The sequence below is a fragment of the Saccopteryx bilineata genome, chromosome 5 (genome assembly GCF_036850765.1).
Source record: "Saccopteryx bilineata isolate mSacBil1 chromosome 5, mSacBil1_pri_phased_curated, whole genome shotgun sequence".
NCBI classification, from domain to species: Eukaryota; Metazoa; Chordata; class Mammalia; order Chiroptera; family Emballonuridae; genus Saccopteryx; species Saccopteryx bilineata.
The window spans coordinates 145,839,751-145,866,221 of record NC_089494.1 but is presented as its reverse complement, the minus strand read 5'-3'; the positions used below and the strand labels follow the sequence as shown (position 1 = coordinate 145,866,221).

General features: G+C 34.7%; 1 protein-coding gene across 6 annotated transcripts in view; it reads left to right on the top strand.

The window, feature by feature from the left end:
- MALRD1 (MAM and LDL receptor class A domain containing 1) overlaps window positions 1-26,471 on the top strand; it is a 794,026-nt gene that overhangs the window by 558,603 nt on the left and 208,952 nt on the right. For all 6 annotated transcript variants that reach the window (XM_066232773.1, XM_066232772.1, XM_066232769.1 and 3 more), the window contains 2 exons: window positions 680-808; window positions 2,840-3,001. In XM_066232773.1, the coding sequence (XP_066088870.1) occupies window positions 680-808; window positions 2,840-3,001 (291 nt within the window). The remainder of the gene's footprint in view (window positions 1-679; window positions 809-2,839; window positions 3,002-26,471) is intronic.

Sequence of the window (26,471 nt, the reverse complement as noted above, 5' to 3'; positions counted from 1 at the left end):
CTATGTATCAAAGGTATTACTGACCTCTATTTAATTTGTTGAATTTGATAAAAATAATTTTAAACCTTTAATATATATCATTTTAAAGCTGTAAAAAATTATCATAAGACTTTATATCAGTTCAAAAAGTATTCAGATATGTGATTGTCTTTGAAAATTCTGTCAATTCATTCTTTTTAGTTTCCTTTGTATGAAACCATTATACCTTCAATTACTAAAACTAGCATTTATTAAGCACAAACTATATAGTAGGTGCCATATTAGCCCCAAGAGAATACAGTAAAAACTCCTCCCACTAAGGGGCTCTTAAATGAAGTGCTGAATATTTACCATAGGAATAAAAGGGGTCTTTGGTGGCATGAAGATGGGATCATCTGGTCTGGGAATTGGATGATAAAGATTTGTAATGCCTTAATTAGAAGTTTAGGTTCATGTCATAGCCAGTGGTCAGCCCTTTATTGTTTAAAAGATATTTTGAAAGTATAGTCTATATAACTTGCTGAACAATAGAGACAGAACTGAAAAAGGGGGAGTTATCTAGACATCTACCTTGGACAACTATTAAAATCACCAGCTTATTTAATAGTGTGAAATCTATAAAATGATTAAAAGGGGTATTCAAATTTAATAAAAAAATATCACAAGTAATGCTTCTGCTTGTTATTTTCTTTTTCCCCAGTGGGAGAGACTTCTAAGATTTGCCCAGAAGCCACTGATTTTTTGTGCCACAACAAGAAGTGTATTGCATCCCACCTCGTCTGTGACTATAAACCAGACTGCTCTGACAGGTCTGATGAAGCTCACTGTGGTAAGTGATTTTGCCTGTTCTAATGCTGCCAACTGAACACAGACTTTGACTTTATTAGTCGAGAAACATACTGGCATTGATAACTAAAACGATGTTTTTTTCATACACTAGAGTAGATTTAGAATAGCCAAAATACTTTTGCAACGTCTGTTTGAAAGTGCACAGATAGCAGTCCTCTCGTTCTCCTTGCTCCCACACTAAAAACTGCAACAAATCTACAGGAAATCATGTTTCCATCACGTCATTATATAGAATAGAACTGTGAGTAGAGTAAGCATGAACATTGTCAAACTCTTAACTAGCAGTCTCCATTTCTTTCTTTTCATTACTGTTCCCATTTTTTTTTCTAAAAACTTATTGTTTTTATAGATGATGGTAAAAATTAGCACTTGGAATAAATATAGATTTAATGAAAGTTTTATCACTTACATTGCACTGTAAAAAGCAGTATTGTAGAATGAATGAGAGAGATGCGCACAATCAAACATGATTTTAACTTTGGGGATGAGATGCGATTAGGCCTCAGGAGTGAAGTGGTGATATTTTATGAAAATACTCTCAGAAAGCCCGCAAATTTTCTATAAAAATTTTTTATAAAAATATATGAAAGCTGTATTTGTTATATATTTGGTGTCCATTTTAACAGCAAGTTTTTCTTTTGATGAAGTTTCTCTATGCGTACATTAGTTTTATGGTAAGAAAAAGTTATTATCAAAAAACCAACTGAAAAAGAAATGATAAAAATAACACAAACTTCACCTTTTTAAAAAAGGAAAAGCCAATGACAATCTCAGTTGCTTCATACTGATTCAGTCACCCAATAATTCATTCTGTCTGCACAACACAGTTTTTATAGCGAATGTTCCAATATCATAACTGCTGTGCAAAAAAAAGAAAAAGAAAAGCAGATACCAAGGTGTTATGATGGCACTTTTCACATGTGACTAGTTATTATCTCTACTAGTTATTATCCCAACACGCTCAATTATTATCTTGTAATTTTTTATTGTGAATAAGTTAATTTTTAATGGTTATTAATCAATACTTAGAGAAGAGAACTTCTCTTATTATTTACTGACTAGCTCTGGAATGTTTACGTGGGTGATTGGTATGCCAAAAGGCTTTGTGTCCATACCATTTTTACTATTTCTTCCAAAAACAACTTCTCTTCAGTAACTGATTTTGCCTCTCTAAGGGTCCGTGCTGTTCAAACACCAGAGAAAGCAGAGCAACTGCTTAAATATTTGGACAATTGAAACTATTGATTTTTTCAACCTGAATTATCAGTATTAATATAATATTATGTTCACTGTTTATGTGTAAATACAGTTTCATCTATGATCAATTAAGTATTAGTCAATCCATATAGCTTTTTAATGGATAAATGAAAATACTGATGCACTACTTCCAGACCCTGTGATAAAAAACTGGTATATCAATAGGTACAAATGTCCAGGTTCTATAAATTTATTTATAAAGAATTAGAATACATATATACAATGGAATAGTATGGGGCCATGAAAAAGAAGGAAATCTTACCTTTTGCGACAACATGAATGGACCTGGAATACCATGGGGCCATGTAAAAGAAGGAAATCTTACCTTTTGTGACAACATAGATGGACCTCTTATGTTAAGTGAAATAAGCCAGGCAGAAAGAGAAAAATATCATATGACCTCACTCATTTGAGGAATCCAATGAACAATGTGACGTGAGGAACAGCATTGATACAGAGGAGAGATCAAAGGGACCGGAGGAAAAGAGGACAGAGGAAAGGGGGTATTAGGATGGGATAATCCTGAAGGGAAGGGGGGAGGGGGCTGTGGGGAGGGGGGGAAGGGAGATGTTGAGGAGAATACGGCGGAGGGGGGATGCATTTGGGCAACACTAGAATCTATGTAAACACAATAAATTAAAATCAATTAAAAAAAAGAATGTAGAGATACTAATTAAAATCATCTCTAATGCAGGATAATATCAAGTACGATAGAGATTTCCAGAACATTTCATTAAAATTTTTGTTTCCATAGGCCAATACACAGCTACAACAGGAAGCTGCAATTTTGAATCAACTATAGGGAACTGGACCACAGCCTGCAGTCTTACTCAAGACTCTGAAGATGACTTGGACTGGGCCATTGGTAACAGAATTCCCATTGAAGCATTGAGTGCAGATTCTGATCATACACCAGGTAAGTCTGCTAAAGATACACAGGCCAAATAATAAATTTTTGGAAACCTGCTTCAACTATTTGATTGAACGTCAGAGTGTGTCCCTTCTATTTTTGGGGAGAAGGGATTAGAGATCTATTGGCCTTATGGAAAGAAAGTTAATGCTTTCTATTTAATCTCTGAATTACTGAATAGAGTCAGAATTGGCTTTGCTGCAACAGAGAAATACATGTTTTTAAGAGACTCACAGATTTTGTTTCCTATACCCTAAATGCATCCTTAAATCCCCAATCAAGACAAGGGAAAGTAGGAGGCAATTAATCCCTGGTTAGACAAAGGTATATAATAACAATGGTAAGGGTTCTTATAATGCCGCAATGGCCAGAAGCTGATCACCAATTTTATTGCATTCCCTCTGAAGTACTGGAACACAGATGTAAAAAGTAGGTGGTGATAGAAGGAATGAGCGTATACAAAGTATTGACAGGTTTTGCTTTGTGCCCTGTGATTTGAGATTAATGTAATCTTTTTATTGGATTTATTGGAGTGACATTGGTTAATAAAATTATAATGGTTTCAGGTGTACAATTCAATAATACATCATCTGTCTATTGTATTCTGTGTTCACCACCCAAAGTCAGATCTCCTTCCATCACTATTTATAGCCTCCTTACCCTCTTCTACTTCTCTCCAGCCTGCTTTCCCTCCTATAATTTTTAATGGTTTTACAGTTTATAAAGTCAGAATATATGAAGGCTTGTACTTTATTTACTTTGACTCTGAAATCTTGCCTAGTCATAATTCTCCTTTTTTCAGAATCAACTTATCCTAGGGATAAAAAATAACTGTTTTTACAGATAAATTTTCTTAAGAATAAAAAACAGGAAGTTTGTAGTGGTTAATTTTATGTATCAACTTAAAGGGTCTTATTAGATGAATTTAACATATTTTTTTGCATTCAGTATTAATTTGTATTAGTTTTAGGTGTGCAGCATAATAGTTAGACATTCATACAATCTACAAGCTCTTCCTCATGATAATTCTAGCAACAAGTGACATGGTGCACAGTCATTATAACATTACTGACTATATTTTCTATGCTGTTCTTTACATCCCCATGACTATTTTGTAACTATCAATCTGTACCTCTCAGTCCCTTCAACTTTTCCACTCAGTTCCCTAATCACCCTCCCATCTGACAACTGTCAGTCTGTTCTCTGTATCTATAAGTCTGTTTCTGGTTTGTTTGTTCATTTATATTGTTCTTTAGATTCCGCATATAAGTGAAATCACATGGTATTTGTTTTTCTCTGAATTATTTCACTAAGCATAATACTTTCTAGGTTTATGCTGCTACAAATGGGAAGATTTCATTCTTTTTAATGGCTGAGTAATATTTCATTGTATATATACCACCATAGCTTTTTATCCACCCATCTATTGATAGGCACTTGAGTTGCTTCCAGATCTTTGCTATATAAATAACACTGCAGTGAACATAAGGGTCATATAGTCTTTCAAATGAGTGTTTTGGGTTCTTTGGATTATATTCCCAAAGTTAAATGGCTAGATAATAAGGAAATTCTATTTTTAATTTTTTAAAGAAACTGCATACTGTTTTCCATAGTAGTCGCACCAATCCCCCTTCTCAGCAACAGTGCATGAGAGTTCTCTTGTCAGCACATTTTTACCAACACATTTGTTTGTTGATTTATTGATAATAGCCATCCTGACAGGTGTGTGGTGACATTTCATTGTGGTTTTAATTTGAACTTCTCTGATCCTTAGTGATGTTGAGCACATTTTTATGTTTTTGGCCATCTGTATGTCATGAGGTTAATATTTAAATCAGTAAAGTTTGAGAGGATTGCCCTTTATAATGTGGGTAGACCTCATTCAATCAGTTGATGACCTAAATAGAAGGTAATTTCTCCAAAAGACTACCTTTAAACTTCAACTGTACCATTGGTTCTCCTGTTTCTCTAGCCTGTTGGTCAATACAGCAGATTTGAGGCTTACCAGCATCCATAATCATGTGAGCCATTTACTCGTGTTAAATATAATTTTATATTTATATACATTCTATCAGGTCTGCTATTCTGGAGAAGCCTACTTAATAAAATAATACTCAAAAGAATGGAAGCATAAGCAAAATAAAAAAGAACAAGATTATATGGAATTAAAATAACTTTTCATAGAAAAATATATGAAGTTAGCCAGTCATTTTATGACTATTAAGGAAAAAACAATAGTTTTATTTTTATTTTTAGGTGGATTGAAAAATATCATGGTGTTTAATTACAGCATGTGTGCTCATTCTTATTTTAAAGTTTTTCCCTAGTTTATCTTCAGATTGAATGCTATTAATTCTTTTGACCTTCCAAGTTTTACTTCTTCTTTCTTTTACTGTTTGTTTTTCCATGAAAAACATGAAGTTAGTATCACTGGGTTATATGTTAATAGAACAGAATAGAGAATCAAGACACTAAGGTCATTATTATGCTAAATAAAATAAGCCACTCAGAGAAAGACAAGTACCATTTAACTTTATTTATATGTGAAATCTAATGAATAAAATAAAAGAGCAAACAAAATAGAAACAGTCTCAGAAAAAGAGAACCAACTGATGGCTGTTAGAGGGGAGGGGTTGGGAGCTTGGTGAAGTAATTAGGCAAAGAAAACCTCATAGACTCAGTATTATGCTAAGTGAAATAAGCCAGGTAGAGAAAGACAAATATCATATGATATTACTTATATATGAAATCTAATGAACAAAAGTGAACTGAGGAATGGAATAGAGGCAGAGGCGGGGTCACAGGGAGCAGAGGGACAGCTGTCAGAGGGAAGGGGGATGAGGGGATGGGATCAGAGAAGGTGAAGGGATTAGTGAAATTGTATGTACGGAACACATAGATACAGATAACAAGACAGCAAATCCCAAAGGGAAGGGGGGATGAGTGGGCAATGGGGGACAAAGGGTAGGGGTGAGGGAATTATATTAAGACACTTGAATTCATGTTAACACAATAAATTAAAATTTAAAAAAAGTCATAGACACAGACAAGAATATGGTGATGGAAGGAGACCTGACCTGAGGTGGTAAACACATAGTACAGTGTACAGATGATGTGTTGTACAATCATACACTTGAAACCTGTATAATTTTATTAACCAATGCCACCCCAATCAATCCAATGTAAAAAAAAGGCACTGAGGTCAGTCATTAGGATTATTTAATATATAACAAAGGTTAATTCAGTGAAAAAAAGATGTATTGTTTAATATGGTGCTGGTATATCAGGTTACTCATCTGGAAAGAAATTAAACTCATTTTTCTTCTGTAAATTCCATATACAGAAATATAGTACAGATTGATTAAGGATTGAAATGTAACAACTAGTAGCAATACAATTCTTGCAAGAAAACAGGGAGTGAAAGATGTGCGATTTATTTATTTTTTATTTTCTTAAGTGAGAACTGAGGAGGTAGAGAGACAGATTCCTGTGTGTATCCCAGGATCCACCCTCAAGCCCCCTATGGGACAATGCTCTGCCCATCTGGTCTGTTGCTTTGTTGCTCAGCAACCAAGCTATATTAGGCCTGAGGCGAGGCCATGGAATGATCCTCAGCTTCTGGGGTCAACTTGCTCAAACCCAGCCAAGGCTGTAGGAGGAGAAGAGAGAGAATAAGAGAGAGAAATGGAGAGAAGGAAGGGTGGAGAAGCAGAAGGTCACCTCTCCTGTGTGCCCTAACTGGAAATCAAACCTGGGACATCCACACACTGGGCCAATGCACTACTGCTGAGCCAAACAGCTAGGGCACAATGTGCAATTTAAAAGCAGGATCTAAGTTCCAAAGGTCAGAAACTACAAAAGGAAAGATGTACATATTCATTAAATGAAATTATAACTGTGATGTAAGAATTCTATAAACAAAGTCAACTGGAACATTTTAGGTTCGAAAAATTTTTCTTACTGATTACAAGTAAGATTTTCTATATATATGTATATGTCTATGTATAAATAAAATATATATTATATATATAAACTTTTACAAACTTACTAAAAATGACAGTTTTAACAACCAGAAAAGATTTGCATAACCAATTTACAGATGATCTAATAAATTATGCTCAAGTTCACAAGTCATTGAAAAATACAAACTAATTAACAAAGAGACAGAAAAAGTTTTTCAAAAACCACCTAGAGATGACTAACAGATGGAGTGAGCGGAGCAGGAGAAGGATACTCATATGTGGTGATGAGCAATTTTCCATTTTGGAAAGCATTCTGGCCATGTAGAAATGAAAAGACCAATGCATAAGGACATGTATATAAGGATATTTATTTCTGCATTATTTGTAGTTGAAAAAAAATGGGAAATAAAGTGAATGCCCATTATTCATGCAACCATTTATCTGTTCCTTTGTTGTTTTCTGTTGTTTTATTAGTTTATTGAATGCTAGGCACAGTTCTAACTCTTAAGAATACATTAGTGCAGGGGTCCCCGAACTACAGCCAGCAGGCCACCTGTGGCCCCTGAGGCCATTTATCCGGCCCCCGCCGCACTTTCGGAAGGGGCACCTCTTTCATTGGTGGTCAGTGAGAGCAGCATAGTTCCTATTGAAATACTGGTCAGTTTATTGATTTAAATTTACTTGTTCTCTATTTTAAATATTGTATTTGTTTCCGTTTTGATTTTTACTTTAAAATAAGATGTGTGCAGTATGCATAAGGATTTGTTCATAGTTTTTTTTTATAGTCCGGCCCTCCTACAGTCTGAGGGACAGTGACCTGGCCCCCTGTATAAAAAGTTTGGGGACCCCTGCATTAGTGAATAAAACAGACAAAAATTGCTGCTGATGCGATTTTTCTACATTCTCCAAAGAGAGGAAAGATAATGAGCAAACATAATAATTAAAGAGATTATATGGACTGTTAGAAGGTAAGGAGAAAAAATGAGTAAGTAGGACTGGAAAGGATGGTTGTGTCCATTGTAGTGGGGGGGGGGGGGGGCACTGCACTTAAAATAGGCTAATCAAAGGAGGCTGCACTGAGAAAATGCCATTCAGAAAAAGACTTGAAAACAGTGAGGGTGTGAGCATGTGGATACCTACAGGAAGTGTTCCAGCAAAGTCACAGCCAGCACCAGATGCTCTGTGATCAGAGCACTCCTAATGGCATCTCATCATGAGCCCTAGTGATGGTCTGGATCATCAAGCTCACTGCTGTGGGGCTGCCTAGTACAGTGTAGGTTATTTAGCAGTTTTCCTGATCTCTACCCGCTAGTTCCAGTAGCACTCCTCTCCTAGCCTTGACAACTCGAAATGTCCTTAGAAATTGCCCGCAGTTCCCTGGGAACCCAAATCACCACCCTTCAACCCCAACCCCACTTCTGCTGTGAATCTAAAGGAACAACCTGGTCGTCAGTGGATCTTGTTAAATGCACAGCATGCAATATCACAGAGCCACGAAAACGGAGTTTAGTGCTATACAGTTGATGTACAGGGATTTCCAAGATATTTTTAAGGAGTAAAGCAATATACAAAATGATTAATGATTATATAGTATGATCTAGTTTTTCTAGAGCAAAGTATGACTAACACTCCTTATTTGTACATATGAATAAATATGTAAGTAGATATTTCTATGGATAACTATATGAGCATGGGGGAAATGATGATAAAAATGTATACCCAGCCGTGGCCAGTTGGCTCAGTGGTGGAGCGTCAGCCTGGTGTACAGGAGTTCTGGGTTTGATTCCTGGCCAGGGCACACAGGAGAAGCACCCACCTGCTTCTCCACCCCTCCCCCTCTCCTTCCTCTCTGTTTCTCTCTTCCCCTCCCCGCAGTCAAGGCTCCATTGGAGCAAAAGTTTGCCTGGGTGCTGAGGTTGGCTCTGTGGCCTCTGCCTCAGGCACTAGAATGGCTCTGGTTGCAACAGAGCGAGGCCCCAGATGGGCAGAGCGTGGCCCCCTGATGGGCATGCCGGGTGGATCCTGGTGGGGCGCATGCGGGAGTCTGTCTGACTGCCTCCTCGTTTCCAGCTTCAGAAAAATACAAAAAAAAAAAATGTATACCCATTCATTAACATGGATTACTATTTGGAGGTGATAAGGTTGGAGTAAAGGAAAGAGGGAATAAATCCAAAATGAAAAAAAAAAAGAAAATAAGTGAATAAAAACAGGAATTGCATCTCATAAATAAGTCTAATTAATATATGTAATGGTAGAATATTTACTTGCTGTTCATTTTTTTAATATTTATTTTTCTTCAGTATTTCTTTTTATCAATTTTACATTACTAAAGATTACATCTTTTTCTAAGATTGTTGAATTATAAGCAGAAAAAAAAACTTCTCTAGTAATAAAGTGATATAATCTATAAGTTTTATATTTAGTACCTTACAAAATATGTGAATAAGTTCTATGTTATAGAATAGTTTTAGCAATTTAGTTTTAGTTATAGCATAATATTTTACATTTTGAATATATAATAATTTATAAAATTATTTAATGTCAAAGCTAACTTATTTTTTTAACATATTTACTATAATAAAGATCAATAATCAATATATATCTGGATGAGTATTTATTGTAGTTGTGATACATCACAACAGTGAATATACATTTCTTTATTTTCATAATTATTCCTAAGAATAAGTATGTTTCTTTACTTAAGAAGTTATGAGAACCCAATTTTTACTTTTACTATGAAGATTCAGACAGTAATATCTAGACACAAATGCCTATAAATTCTTTTCTCTAATTTAAAAAAAATTTAATTACAGGTGACATTTAATATGATATTAGTTTCAGGTATACAGCACTGTGGTTAGACATTTATATGATTTAAGAAGTGATGCTCCCAAAAATTCTAGTACACACCTCGCACCATAGTTATTACAATATTATTGACCATAGTCCCTATGGAGTATTTTCCATCCTCATGACAATTTCATATTTTGTATCCCCATGATTATTTTGTAACTAAAAATTGTAGTTCTTAATCCCTTCAATTCTTTTATCCCTTCTGTCTTTAGTTTATTTCCTGTATCTATGAGTTTGGTTTTGTTTTATTGGTGAATTTTATAGCTAATACTTAGAGCATTTTGTTTTCTTAAGACGATATTTGAAAACTACAGAGCAAGTCTGCTAGTATAATGCTACACATGGTACAAAAAGTATTTTAGTTCAGTTTAGGAGAAGATAAAAATATAATCAATGGACATTAGGTTTCATGCATGTTCAAAAAAACAAACATAAGTGACCAATGGATAGCATGTAATGGAACAATTAAAGACTGTTAATGACAATATTTACTTTTTTGAACTTTTATAACTGTGAATTCATTAAAGACCACATAAAAAGGTTGGGTCTGGTTATTTATGCAATATTGTACACAAAGAATGTTGCCCAGAGATAAGGAAAAGTAATCATTCGGACAGAATACTTTCTTTTTTTCCTTGTTAATCACTGCTTGATTGTGGGTTTCTACAGTGTTCTCCAAAGCAGCCTGATTATATCATCCTTGAAGCACTAACACAGCTCACTGAACTTGTCTGAGCTTCTCTGAGACAATGGGCTGCTAAATAAATTGTAAGGACATTAATTAATTTTGACCCTCTGGGAAGAAACAAAATTCTTTCTAAGAAGGCCAACAGATTAGAGAGCCTACGGTCTATTTCTAAGCATCGCAACATTGCTGTTAATTAAAACTGTGTTTATGGATCTTTTCAGTTATTGTTACTAAGATGAAGTATTGGATACATAAGAAGGACATTTGCAATGCCCATCACAGGCCTATTTATTAGTCTTGTTGGAGCCATTGCTGAAATTGCAGAAAGAAACTACAAACATTAATTTACTCTCTAGTCTGCACATGAATAGTGTTTAGACTTATACGTACAGGATTTAATTGCAAGAGTGACATTAGTGTGACATGAATTAACAAAGGTATAATGGAGATGTCTGCTGTCTTTTTGTCCCCTCCCTTTATAACTTTTTTTTATGGTGTCATTGACCATCTCCACAATTAGACTATAAACTCCAGTAGGGCAGGGGACACATCCTTTGCTATTTTTATATTCACTCCAGCATTTAAGATTGAATAGCACTTGATATCTCTGTAGGTCTTATGTTACTTAGACCTTTCTCCTGTATTTTTTAACGGCAAAGTATTTTGAATTAATTAATGTGAAAAACATTTCTTGAATGTTTATTAAATACCATACACAACTGAGGATGTTTGTAAAGTAACCCGAATGGAATATGCTGCTTGATATAACCCACATGCTTACTGTTGTGCAATTCTATATTCACAACTCAAGGTCAAACATTACCCCCAATCTTAGTGCTGCTTATGTCTAATGTGTATAATAGCAGTTTATGACATCAAGTGTTCAACAAATATAACTTACTTTGTAAACAGAGCCCTGCAAGGTAGGTAAATAATGGCACTTCCTGTTCAGAAAACAAGACAGACATTATTTCTACATTATAAATGGTGAAAACACTAAATGACTTCTCTAAGCCTGAACCCCTGGTGAATGAGACCTAATTCAAGCCGTTCTCCAGGACTCCATCATGGCATATGATGTCCTTATTCACAGCTCTGCCAAATCTTCATACTTGGGGCCACTTAACCTTTATTTCTTTCAGGCTTATGTCAACATTTTACCCTGGTCTCTGATACTTGGTAAAGGGAGATTCCCATATTCATTTGCTTGGGACGGTTGGTACTAGGTCAGCGATATGGAGTTAGATAGAGAAAAGTCAAATGACACTGAGAAATATCAAAGAATATGACTTGTAAATCCTGCTTTTGTTTTACCTGTTCCTTATTAACATATTGGAATTTATTATGATATAAGTTCAGAGCAGATTTCTGTTTAAGATTAAGTGTTTTTTGGATACTTCAAGAGGATTTCACTACTAATGTACCACTACTAAAAATAATGAGATTAAAGTCTGAGAAGAATGCTGAAGTATTAAAGGGAAACAACTACAACTTGTATGATATTTCAGCCACCACTTTAAAAAATACAGGAGGGGCCAAAGTAGTTTTACAGTTTTCAAATGGATAAGAATACAATAATTAGTAAATATAAGGTCTAGCGGAAAGTTCTGTCCATTTCTATCACAAGTTTCGACACGTAAGCACATGTTTATTTGGTGCATGTGTGCCTCTCTATTTTTATCACTTAATGTATACATACTGACGTAGCAAATTAACTAAAACAAAGTTGATTCACGTTAGTCTTATGTGTGAAGCGATAGTGTACCCATGGCTACTGATAAAGTTCATTTATGCCACTGTAATTTTTACAAATTTCAACAAGGAAGAAATGCTACAGAAGCATGTAGAAATTTATTGAAAGTGTTTGGTGAAGGAATAATACCGACTATCACTTGTTTTTGTCCTTACAAAATTTTTTGAAGGGAAAAAAATTCAAAAATGAAGAAGATATCAAATAAGCACTGGTTCAATTTTTCGCATCAAAAGATAAAACATTTTTCAAAAATTTTTCAGCGTGAGGGCAAATATACAAATTGCCCTCACGCTGGCAAGAAATCATTAATAATAATGGCAATTATATTATTTAATAAAGTTTATTGACGGTAAGAAAAAATTGTATTTTGTTTTATTCCAAAAACGGACAGAACTTTCCATTAGACCTTATAATAACAAGAATAAACTTTCACGTGTTTACAACCATAAACCTACTTTGCCACACCCACTACATTTGACTAAATAGAAATTTCTACTGGCAAGCATTATAGAAAATGATATATATTGCAATGGTTAAAAAGACAAGTTATTCCATATTCATTTATTCAAGAAATATTTGTTGAGCTTATCTAGGTGCACATACGTGTTAAACACATCAGAGAAGAAGCTCTAACATCATGTGGCTGAACTGTAGCAGAAAGAGATAAAAAATCAATATCAAATATTATAAACAAAAATTCTGTATAGTTTTTTTGGAAGTTGATTAGTACCATGGGGCAAAAAAAGAGGTGGAGCAGTAAAACAGAGATCAGTCAGGAACCAGTAGGGAGTAGTAGCTCAAGAATAAAAAGGGGTGGATCGATTAGGTTAAAAAAATAGTCCTGTAGCTATTGGAATGAGGATGCCCACATTACTGTTTCCAGTTTTATAAAGTATTGTGGATAGATGATAAATAGTTGTTCTTCTTTTCTATTCACATAACTCTAAACGAAAGAACATTTACTATTCTTTTTCCAAACAAAATAAGGAGACATCTCAAGGGATTCAGAAGACAAGAGCTAGCATTTGTTAAATATTTCCTAAGAGGAAGAGACTATAAAAGAAGATTTGCATATGTTATCTCATTGAATTCTCTTGAAACCTTGTGGTGTAGAAGATACCTACCAAGTTTTTGAAGGACTAAATAACTAGGCCCACGCATTGTCTGGCATGTGAATGTCCCGGGTTTGATACCCAGTCAGGGCACAAAGGAGAAGTGACCATATGCTTCTCTACTGCTCCCCCGCCCCCTTCTTTTTCTCTCTTCCCCTTCTGCAGCCATGGTTCAATTGGTTCAAGTGCATTGGCCTGGGTGCCGAGGATGGGTCTGTGGAGCCTGCAGGTGCTAAAAATAGCTCGTTGGGAGCATGGCTCCAGATGGCAGATCATTGGCCCCAGATGGGAGTTGCCAGGTGGTTCCCTGTCAGGGTGCACACAGGAGTCTGTCTCTATATCTACCCTCCTATCACTTGAAAAAAAACTGGACCAAAACACAGGGGTGAATGGGCACTGGGATTGGAATACCAAACTTGGACTCCAAAGGCTCCCCTTTATAGCGTACAGTGTCTAAGATGTAGCCACCAGGTAAGGAACTGTTGAGCCATTGAAATGTGGCTGGTCCAGACTGAGAGGTGCTAAAGTAATATATAACATAAATATAAATGCACACTGGCATGTGAATGTGCATTTATATTTATGTTATATATTACTTTAGCACCTCTAAAGTGTAATAACACTTTTTTTTGAAGATGTAGTACAAAAAAAGAGAAAAAACCCAGAATATAAAATTTATCTCACTAATAATTTATACATTGATTATATGTTAATTTAAAGCATTATGTGTACATTTGATTAAATAAAGTATACTACTAAAATTCATCTCATTTATTTTTTTACTTTTTAAATGTTTCTACTAAAAAGTCTAAAGCTCCATCTATGGCTCACAGTATGTTTTTAGTGAACAGCCCTATTCTATATTTCACTGCAGACATAGGAAAGGCTTTCTGATTTATCATTTGAATAAAGCGCTTGAATTGACTAAAGAAATACTGAAAAGTGCCTATCTCTGCATATCTTGGAAGATGAGCAATCCTTTGTAATTAATTTACACACTTGCAGCTAAGACTGCTAAGATGACCTATTTAACTTCTACTACTTTCAGTGAAAGGAACTTAAAAAAAAAGAACATATAAAAAGCAAAATGGTATAATTATAATCTAATCTGTTATATTATCTTCATAATATTATACTATATATACACTACTACATCTTAATCCCAATAATTAAATATTATCATGCACTTTTCTTATGTCCAAAGATAACACTTCCTGAATTATTGTCCAAATATGGTAGTTCCTGGAGACTAAAAGAAAGATCAGTCAGGAGCTAGTGGGGAGCAGCTCAGGAATATGAAAGGATGGGGTAGCCATTGGAATGAGGGCACCTGCATTAATGTTTCCAGTTTCAAGTTCCTCAAAGAGAAGAACTAATTTTATTACTTCCATATTTACTTTCTTTTCTTTTATGTTTTTCTTTTTTTAATATATAGTCACAATTCAGAGGTAATACTTTATTGCTTTTATGAAATTAGAGAGGCTCTGACCTGTTGGACAATATTTATGACTGTGTAAAAACATTCCTATGAAGGTAGGGATGTTATCACACATCCCTAATTAATTATCTCTATAATTAAATATACAAACATTCCAGATATATATGTATATATTTTGTATTAATTTTTATAGAATTTGCATTTTTAGGTAACAGCTTTAAAAGGTTTTCAAAAGTACTATAATGCAATAATTCTTGTCAGCAGAGTAATGCTTTCTTTAAATAAATGTTTAGCTCTTTCACTAGTAGACAATCATATTCTGAAGTTTCTGAATAGGAAGAGCCTTGCCTCACTACATAACTGGGCTGAAGTGTAATGACAATCACTACATCAGGAATCTCATACAACGTGACTACTACCAGTATCACTGCAATTATGACCGTTAGCGGTGGCCCTGCCACCTGAGTCATTACTGGTCTTTGAAATCGATTTGCTTTGGATACTTTGCTTTGACAATGACTTAGACAGCATTACCCTCAGAGCCTTATCTGGTATGATGTGGAATCTCATTTTGTAACCACATCTGAATTTACCTCAGATTATTTTAAAAGCTTTCTCAGTTTTTCTTAATTGTAAGAGCTGTTGATTTCTTTGACTTGCCATACATAGATCCCTTAATGTTTAGCATAACTACAAAAATGTTTATACATGTACTCTAATTTTCATTTATTGCCAATATTTCTCTAAAGTATGCTGAAGTTATGCATGACAGCATGATGTTCATTGTGAATATTAGTATTTTTCTCATTCTCTCCCCTATTTGTACTTCTTTTCCTTCCTTCTTTACTTGTTTTATGATACAAGCTTTAGGTAAAGGAGAGATTACATATAATTACAGGAAAAATTACATATAATATAGAATAAAATAACCAATAATAAGTGTACAATATTTTTCTGACTTTATTATATCTTTTGATAACTTTTAATATTATCTTTTAAAAGTAATTTGGCTCTGATATTATCTAAGTAATATATTAGTTCAATCATTAGAATAAAAGACTACCAAATGATCTTCTTATAGTGCTGATGAAAATGTTTTTTATTGCTATTCTTTATTCTTTTTTCAAGAAATGATATTCTACTAAAATTAAATAATAGCATGTCTAACTAAATAGAGCAGTCTTGTCATCAAAAACTGATATAACTATTTACAGCTACCATTCACTGATGGCAAATCACTGTTTTTGGCTTTATTCAAGCTTTCTTATTTAATCCTCACATTTACCTTGAGGCTCTTTCAGAAGAAGAAATTGATGCACAGAGCAGGTAAATAATTTGCCCCTTGCTATGTAAAAGTCACTCGAATCTATCATTGGGACCCACGACTCTGGAGCAAAAGCCTGTATTTGTAACTATCAATTTCCACAGCTCAATAGGACATTCTCAAAACTTCCTGATTGTACAAATACTAAACACTTGATAGTTTCTCTTCTAAAACATACAAATGTCGGAAGTGATATTTTCCTATATTAAAAAGGTGGCATTTAATCAATAACGAATGGCTCAAAACAAACAGTATGTTTTTTTACATTTCTTATTTATTCTAGTTGCCATTTTCTTTTGCAGTTCAGTATCATTTCTACTTTCTCTGTCTTGTGTTATTTTTTAGAAACACAAATCTTCCATTCCAATTACACAACAATGCCAAGGAATAAAACCAAGAGAATTTTAGCTAATAAGTCTCAGAATACATCTTGAAGATTTAGTTTTCTCCCTGCAGAAAGGTAACAAAAGATATGCATCATTTATTTGTTTACCAGAATTAGAATAAAAGCAGTGCTCTTCATGAAATCATAGTGAGTGTAGAGACGATGCCCATTCTGTTCCACATTATTCTCTGAGACAGAATTAACTTGACTTTAGTGGTGATTAGGCAACAAGAACAAGCCCAGATCATGTATAACTCTTTTTCTTTAGCAATTCACATGATCGGACACTGATTTCCATTTCGTTACCAAAAAGCAATTCTTGTCTCAAACCATAAACCTTTTCCAATCATCTACATGTGCCATTTGAATCAATATCCCATCCAATTTGTATCAAAATTTTCTTCCTCTGGAGAGAAAAATAATTTTAATTTCTATTATTCTTTCCTTTTTCTTGGTTTATTTTACTACATACTAGAACCCAGATAATGCTTTCTTTTTTTCAAAATGCCAAAAGATATCATCTGTGAAACATGGTACTCATTGAAAAGCATGTGATGAACCACTTTTTTTAAAATCCTGGAGGACAAGATTTTCATATTATTCTTGAGTGAATAATCTGAAAATCTTTAGGTTAATTTTTTTTTTATCATTTTGCAAGTAACCGAGCATCTTTATTTCTCTAAAAGGAATTTGCTAAATGCATATATATTGGCTTACTTTACTTTTCAGTAAAATAATGAATCATTGAACATATATATATCCCTTGTTATCTTCTCAAATCCCTACCTGTTTGTATGTCTTCCTTTTGTAAAGTATCCTTATACTGCTCCGCTATTACGACTGCATATGTTTTGGCTTCAAGCATTAAAATTCTCCATTTCTTTAAAAAAATAACAAAAGAAAGAAAATAAAATATCTAACCTTTATTTTCCTCCCGAGTATTGGTTTTCATTCTTATATCTCAAACTACCATTCTCACTCGTTTGTATTCTCTACCTCACTATACATACCTTCTTCAGTTCCCTACAATCTGTCTTCTGCAAATAATAATTGGTCACCCACAGTTGGTCACTGGTCTAGACACTGCAGTGATACTACAAATAGAGCCCCAGCCCTCACAGAACTTATATTATAGGGCTCTTTGAGGACCTTATTGATTACATAATCATAATAACCTGATTCATTTTGTGAATGTATTTGATACTACTGACCAGTCCACACTCGCTGAGTTTTCATCTGTGTTTTTACTACAGTAGACAGTGTTTTTTTCCTAATTCTATTTCTGACTTTGATGCTTTTTTCTTCCTCCTTCTAACACCTAAATGTGTCATATCCCATATTTTGATTTTACTTTTTTTAGTTCTTTCTATACTTTTGCTTGTTCAGAGTTTTATTCTTCCATTGCTCAAATTTTCTAATTCCTGCATGTTTCTAGTTCCTATTTCCACATTCCAGTCTCACATTGTCAAGTGCAGCTGAGCAGTTTCCTTATCTCCAGGTCACACAGCCAAACGCAAACTTACCTTCTTTTCAGAAGGAGACTCCTCCATCATATCCTAATACTTATTACTGATATTATCATGGCTAACAATTCTCTCTCAATTTCAAATTCTGTCCACTCTTTATTCTCAATTTAGATGTTTTCCTTTTTTTGCCTTTCCACTTCTATTGCCTTAATTCACTCTTGGGCTATTGCAAATGTCAAAGAAACTGATCTCCAATGCAAATATTCTCCTAAACCAGGCCATTCTTCGTGCTGATGCAGGATTATTATCCCTAAATGGTGGCTTCCAGTCCTCCAAATCATCAGATGCCTGTCACTGCTCTTTAGTTTGTCCCTAACGTCTCCTTTGCTTTTCTCCAAATTGCATTTCTGACATTAGTTCTTATGTTATTCTGCTACGAACTCTGTGTTCTTTTTCCTCAGATATATTTTGGGTGTTACAAACATCAATGAACTTTTGGTCATATTGTTGTTTTAACATGATGTCATTTCTGTTGACAGAGGGCACAATATGCTGGGTAAAAGAAACTTTGGTAAACAGGCCATTAAGTTTTTATCTAGCTTAGAGTAAGGTTGAGTTTACTGTTCGCTGTAAAGGTCAGAAGGTAATATTTCCTCTAATGACCTTGTTTTTGTCTCTCTTGTTTTATTTTGATTTCCCTAGAGACTTCTTAAATAAGGTCAGAAAGAAAAAGTTCTTTCAGTCCCAGTCCCCTGCTAACACACAGGAGCCCTATTGATGTGCAGTAAGCCGTAAAGGTGTCGGGTGGTAAAGTCAGAGGAAGGGAAGCACTCTAGACTCCTGTGATTTAATTGCAGTCTTTTAGTAAACCTTTCATTGTGACTTTCATCAGTGCTTCTCAGTTTTCCTCTCCCCTTATCCGAGAAAGGACGTCTAGACCTGGCTTAGAAACATAGGCACCCTTCAGAATGGCTATTTTCCCATATGCCTGTAAAAAGCAAAGATCTTTCTCGTCTTCAGTGTGAGAACTTGTTAGAGCTTTTTGAGATAAAACTTTGACAGTGCCCCTAAGATTTGACCCCCTGGAGTGCCCATCCCTAGCTTCTCCACATTGAGCCTCCAGCAACTTGGTAAGTATAGCTGACATGTTCCTGGCCCAGGATGGGCTCCATCCGTGGCTCCTGCTCCTGGACTCTGCCCCACTACACTGTGTCTGTCTGTCTCTCCGTTTTTGGGTGGCAGCAGTTTGCCTTGTGACCTCTACTTTATTCTCTGATGGATCAAAGAAGAGTCTTTAGTTTTCAGTTTGTTCAACCTTTTTGTTGTGAAGATGAAACAGATGCCTTCCAAGCTCCTTTCATGCTGAACTAGAAACCAGATGTCTCCTCACATTTCTTTTTTTTTTTTTTAGAATGATCTTTGCCACCCTAAGCTGGTTTATTTGCCTGCTACCACTATTTTCTTTAATATGCTGATTTAATGACATACATTTTAAGAGTATTTCCTCAGTCACCAAATTTAAGCCATCATTTATCTGTTGAACAATACAGCATAGGATCTATATCGATATTTGGTATTATAGATTCACAACAATCTCATTGAGCTGTTGGTTATTGCTACTACTACTACTAATAGTAGTAGTAACAGTAGTGGTATTCCCCAGTTGATAGGTGACGAGTATGAGACAGGGTGAGGATTTAATTATTTTCCCAAAATCAAAGGCAAGTCTCAGAATTTGGGTTTTAACTCAGTCTGATCTAGAGCTTGTCTTCTCCACACTACATAATGACAGCTTTTATTGTTAGATTCTTGGGTTACATTTCATATTTCCCAGCCAAGATTTGCCCATCTCCCTAACCTCCAAATGCAAAACATATTGCCATCTATATATAGTAGTTATCCAATCAATAACTTGTGATTGATAGTCTCTTACTACTGCTAAAATAATCTTTCTATTTTCTAAATTCCCCAGGAGAACAGCATTAATTTGCAACTGTGTTCTAAGCACTTTATATAGAGTGTATCATTTAATTTTACCACAACCCTATGAGGCTAAAATACTTACTTTAATTATATCTTATTGCTTCGGAGTCCTAAAGAATTTAAATAGGTTGCCCAAGGTCACAAACATAATAAGTGGTAGAGTCAAGATTTGAATTGAAACCCACAGCTTCAGTGCCTACAGGCTTCACTGGTAGACAGTCCTGCCCACAGTTTCTGCTTATTATATATTCATTAAAATAATCTGATAATACTGTTTTATGTTTCAATGCAAACAAATATCCTTCTGTTATTTGCTTTCCATATTTTCAGTTTAAATGGATATCAACTCTAAAAGTCAAAGCTCTCATCATTTATTATCTATCCTAAAGAAAGAAGTTTATAATTCATTAGTTCTTTCTTCATACATTACTAGGAAACAAGTTTCCTTTTTAATCTCAATTTGGCAAATGAAATCAAGTTTCAGAAATGCTATGAAGCCAGTGAATGTTTCCAAAAGCATCATGACAAGAAAATCACACATAAAGAGGTTCTTCTGGGTTCTTTTAATATGAGATAAAGAGATTCAGAGTTCTTTGTCTTGACCTAAGTTTATAGGAAGTGCAAACCAATCCCATCCATATATCATTGTCATGTGACTGAGAGAGATGCTGTTGCTGTGTAATTAGAACCTTTCAAAATAAGATGAACCTACCCTGTGTTGGCATGTCATAATTAAAAGCTTCATTTTTATATCAGATCAATGTACTCAGAGAGAAAAAATTTAATGGTACCAAATTTGATAATAGCATTTTAAAACAGGGGTCCCCAAACTACAGCCCGCAGGCCGCATGCAGCCCCCTGAGGCCATTTATCCGACCCCCGCTGCACTTCCGGAAGGGGCACCTATTTCATTGGTGGTCAGTAAGAGGAGCATAGTTCTCATTGAAATACTGGCCAGTTTGTTGATTTAAATTTACTTGTTTTTTATTTTAAATATTGTATTTGTTTCCGTTTTGTTTTGTTTTTTGTTTTTTTACTTTATAATAAGATATGTGCAGTGTGCATAGGGATTTGTTCATAGTTCTTTTTATAGTCTGGTCTGAGGGACAGTGAACTGGCCTCCTGTGTAAAAAGTTTGGGGACCCCTGTTTTAAAACAAGATATTCTGCTAAAAACTTTTTTTCAATAGGTAATAATTACTCTCAAGAAAGAATAATGCCTGAAAAAGAAACTGTTGGAAAGGCAGAAATAAAGAAATGCCAAATCTATTCATTATATAGTCCTTTAAAAAGCAAATGCAAGTGATGTAACGATAGACATTTCTATCAAATACCATAAGAAAATTTCATTTGATTAGAGTCACTCTGCAGTTGCCATTTTGGAAGCTTTGATAAAACTTTTGTTGTCTCTCTTAGTGTGCTTACGGTTTCACAACCTTTAAGACTTGCAGACGCAAATAGCCAGCACCTTGAAAATATGGGGGGGAAATAAAAGAGATTGAGGGCATTTCATGGATAGTTATTATGCCCCCTTTTATTTTAGAGCGAGGGACAGGCAGAGATGACAAAGGATGTGGTGCCAAGCTTAAGTAAGTCTGTCTCTGAAGAAGGGAGCATTTTGCTGTTTTGAAAGAGAGGCATATTGCATTGCACTTTTAAAAAGCTGTTAGGCAGCTTTCTTTTATCAGCAAGAAAAAAATAACAGACCAAAATTACCTACAGTTTAAAAGCAAGGAATGAACTTAGATCATGAGAATGGGAAATTGCCTTTTATGATATGACCCTAGTGAAATGAGTGTGATTCTACTGAGGGCATTGGAGCTGTAAAAATAGTCCTGTCTTTTAAAAGTATTAACTGAATTTTTTAAAAAAGAAATGTCAGATTTATTACCATGTAGCATAATAACTCAAGAAAATATTTTCAAAATCCCAAGATTGTAGTTAATAACATCTAAAAGACAAATTAGAATCTTTACTCTCTGCCAATACCAAAATGAAAAACAGCATCCACAAAGCATGGTAATGGATTGTGAATGTGGCTAACACATTTTGGCATTCTGTTGTCAAGTAACAATGGTCATTTATACAACGTACACTTGGATGCTGAGTTTTTACTATTGGACACTAAGTAGACCCCAGTTTTCAAAAATCTGTGCAATTCTTCAAAGAGTTTTTAAGGTTAAAATTGAATAAAAATGAAAAACCTTGTGCCTGATTTACCTAAGAGGTAAAATATAAAATGTCTACACTAAGAATATTAAAACCTTATAATCATAAAATCTGTGCAAGCAAAACTAAAGTATTAAACTGAAACTATACAGAAAATAAGAGAAGGCAGAGAGGGTGGGGAAAGATAAAACTCAAACATGTTTAAAGAATGCCCATGTTCAGAGTACTATATCATAGCAGTACTTATGTAACATACAATAGATTTTACAAAGTTAATTGAATACATCCAATCTAAAATATGAGAGGTAAGTAACTTCTAAAATGGCCAGTAAAATCTGTAAAACAGTCCAAAATAAAGCCAACAAAATTTCCACATTAATGTTGTTGCTCATTCCACAAAGTCATATATAAATAAATATGCTGCATCAGTTGGAACTTTTAAGTTTTATTATCTGCTTTAAAAAAATATGAACTTTGAGTTAGATGCTAGAGTGACCTTCTCCAAGGTTTTTGCTAGATATATAAATAGGTAATTTTTAATGAAGCCACTGAAAGTTTATAAATGTTTAAAAGTGGGTCTAGTCTGAGCTTCCTAAATAAAGAATGAGTCTTTCTGAAAATATAATTCAATGTAAGGTTTTATATATTTGTTATACAGTAATAGTTCCTGGATAATTAATGTATTTTTAATAATTTCAAGAGGCTAAGCAACTTTCCACCTTTATGATTCTTGAGTAAAAATATGGGATTGCAACAAGTCTTTTCTCCTTACAAAGTTAAAGTTAGAAGACCCTGGCCGGTTGGCTCAGTGGTAGAGTATCTGCCTGGCTGGCAGGAGTCCCAGGTTCAATTCCTGGCCAGGGCACTCAGGAGAAGTGCCCATCTGCTTCTCCACCCCTCCCCCTCTCCTTCCTCTCGGTCTTTCTCTTCTCCTCCTGCAGCCAAGGCTCCATTGGAGCAAAGTTGGCCGGGGTGCTGAGGATGGCTCCATGGCCTCTGCCTCAGGCGCTAGAATGGCCCTGGTTGCAACAGAGCAATGCCCCAGATGGGCAGAGCATCACCCCCTGGTGGGCATGCCGGGTGGATCCTGGTCGGGCGCATGCGGAGTCTGTCTAACTGCTTCCCTGTTTCCAACTTCAGAAAAATACAAAAAAAAAAAAGTTAAAGTTAGATATGCTAAAGTTTCAGATTAAAAATCCCTAAAGATTAATTTTGCAATGGTGACTTCTAAATTGCCAGGCATGGTTTTATATTCTTAGATTTTAAAATGGATAAAACCAATGGTCAGATTCAGCCAATTCACACCGGTTTGGCTGAACCGATACCTAATTTTTTGTTAAGTTTGACAAACTGATTTTTGAAATGACAGTTGTAATCAGGGTTCTCTCTAAGGTGGGTGTCTGGGCAGCCGTCCCATGTGGAAATCATAAATTTACATTCTTTACTCTTTTTTAACATTCATCTGTGCAACAGTGTATTCTAAGTGCCCATAGTAATAATGTTCATTCAGTCCTTAGGTGAAAAAAAAATTGCAAGTGAGGATGCAAATCAAGAAGCAATATGGGCCTGACCAGGTGGTGGCGCAGTGGATAGAGCATCAGACTGGGATGCGGAGGACCCAGGTTCGAGACCCCGAGGTTGCCAGCTTGAGCGTGGGCTCATCTGGTTTGAGCAAAGCTCACCAGGTTGGACCCAAGGTCGCTGGCTTTAGCAAGGGGTTACTCAATCTGCTGAAGGTCCACGGTCAAGGCACATATGAGAAAGCAATCAATGAACAACTAAGGAGTCACAATGAAAAACTAATGATTGATGCTTCTCATCTCTCTCCATTCCTGTTTATCTGTCCCTGTCTATCCCACTCTCTTACTTTCTCTCTGTCTCTGAAAATTAAAAAAAAAAGCAATATGGAAATATCTTAAATAACAGTTATATTGCCTTTGTCAGGGAGTATTTTATATTTTTTCCTTAATATTTTAAAACTTTTTTATAACATAATCTAGTTTTTTATACCTCTTTTATTGTTCTTATTTAAGTATTTATTAAATGCATGAAATAATAAGTATATCATTTTTTTTATACTTAAAATGGACATGAGGGCAGAGAACTGCTTGTTAAATTATTTGAATCTCACCACTGGATAAAATTTCAAAATTGCATGAACTAATACATCACCCAGAAACTTATTTACTGATATTTGTGTGCAGCTGTAGGATTTTGTAAGACCAAAATTGAACATGCAAGTTCGAAGAGGTTAGGTGAAAATGTTTTGAAGACTCATCTACAAACCCTTAATTAATAATTAGAATTTCCAGCTTTGATGTTGAGCTTTAAATAACATTATTTATCTTTTACTGAGGTTAATATGCTTCAATGAAATTATGAATTATTAATATACCCAGTGGAGTATGTATTTTTTAAATTGAATTTTATAATATAGTCCTAAAATGCAAATTTCAGATTATACTACATTCTTTATAATGGTCATATCTTTGCTAAACTGGCTTTTTAGTAGTTGCTATAATAGAAGTAAATACTAGGGAAAATAAACAGAAAATAAGAAATTTGGAATAGGAAGTAAAGATGTTCAATCTAATTTATAGTTTTGACAAACTGATCACTCTCCAGTAAAAATTAATTGTGGCTATAGACATATAAAGTTGCCAACAGTTGCCAACAAATGGGACAATCTGGAAGAAAAGGATAAATTCCTAGAAGTACACAGTCTTCCATAACTGGGCCAAAAAGAAACAAAAAAATCTGAATAGACCAAAAATTACTAGCTAAACAGAATCACTAATGAAAAAACTCCCAAAAAATAGTCCTAAATTGGATGACTTCACAGATGCATTTTACCAAACCGCCAAAGGAGAATTATCAGTTATCCTCAAACTATCCTAAAAAAATCAGGAGAAGCAAAGGCTTCCAAGCTTATTTAACAAGGCCAGCTTTACTCTGGTTTCAAAACCTGAGAAAGATATTACAGAAAGAAAGAGAGAAAAAAGAATGAAAGAAGGAAGGAAGGAAAGAAGGAAGGGAGGGAGGAAGGGAGGGAGGGGAGGGAGGAAGGAAAGAAGGGCAAGGAAGGGCAAGGAAGGAAAAAAGAAAGGAAAAAAAAAGAAAATTATAAGCCAATATCCCTCATGAACACAGATGTAAAAATCTTCAACACAATATCAGCAAACCCAATTCAGCAATACAGTAAAAAAGATCAAACACCATGATCAAATGGGATTAATTCCCAGGATGTAAGTTTAGTTTAATATTTGCAAATCAATTAATGTGATATACCATATAAAATGATGGATCAATATCATATGACCATACCAGTAGATACAGAAAAGCATTTGACAAAATCCAGCACCCATTTATAATAAAAATGCTCAGCAAAGTGGGAATAAAGAAAGCACACCTTAATGTAATAAAGGCCATATATGACAAACCTACAGCTAACATTATACTTAATGAGCAAACACTAAAATTCTTTTACTGAAGATCAGGAACAAAACAAGGTGAATTTTCACTACTTTCGTTCCGCATAACATTTTAAGTCCTAACCACAGCAATCAGGCAAGAGTTAGTACTAGGATAGGAAATCCCTGATGATAACTGATGAGTTGCTGCAGCCTCAGTGTGGACAAGCATGAGAAATATCAAACATAGGGGATTTTATTATAGGGATCCTCCACGCCTTTGTAATTTTTAACTTTTAGAGCATTGCCAGTTTCCCACATGGATGATTAGAAGAAAAATCTTTCTGCTTTCAGTGGAGAGGGGGTGATGGAAGGGGGAGAAACCATTCTGAAATTTTCCTGGCACCTTCTGTTCTTAACATGGCCTTCCCTTAAGATAAACTACTATTTTACCAGAATCTTACTGACCTAGGGGAAGAGATATTCAACAGCGTTAAAAAGATGGGTGAGATTAATTGGAAATACTCTAATACATAGGTCTTGCACTACCCATAAAGTCTCACAGTTAATTTGAAAGTTGTAATTTTATATTACAAACTTAAGGTCAACCAGTAGAAAAAAGTAAAAACAAAATTTAGTATAACTGATATACTAAAAGAGGATAATTAATAAATCATATAAAATGTCCAATTAAAATCAGAGAAGAGAGAAAAAGAGTAAATGAAAAAGAGGAACAAAGAACAAGAATAGTGAATAGAAAGTAGTAAATATGGTAGATATTAATCCAACTATCTCAATAATCTCTTTAAATGTTCTTAATCTAAAATTCACCAATTAAAAGACAAACAGTGGATTTAAAGGAAAAAAATTCCAAAAATATCCTGTCAGTAAGAAATCACTTTTATTGTAGAGATGGAGAAAAATATACCACATT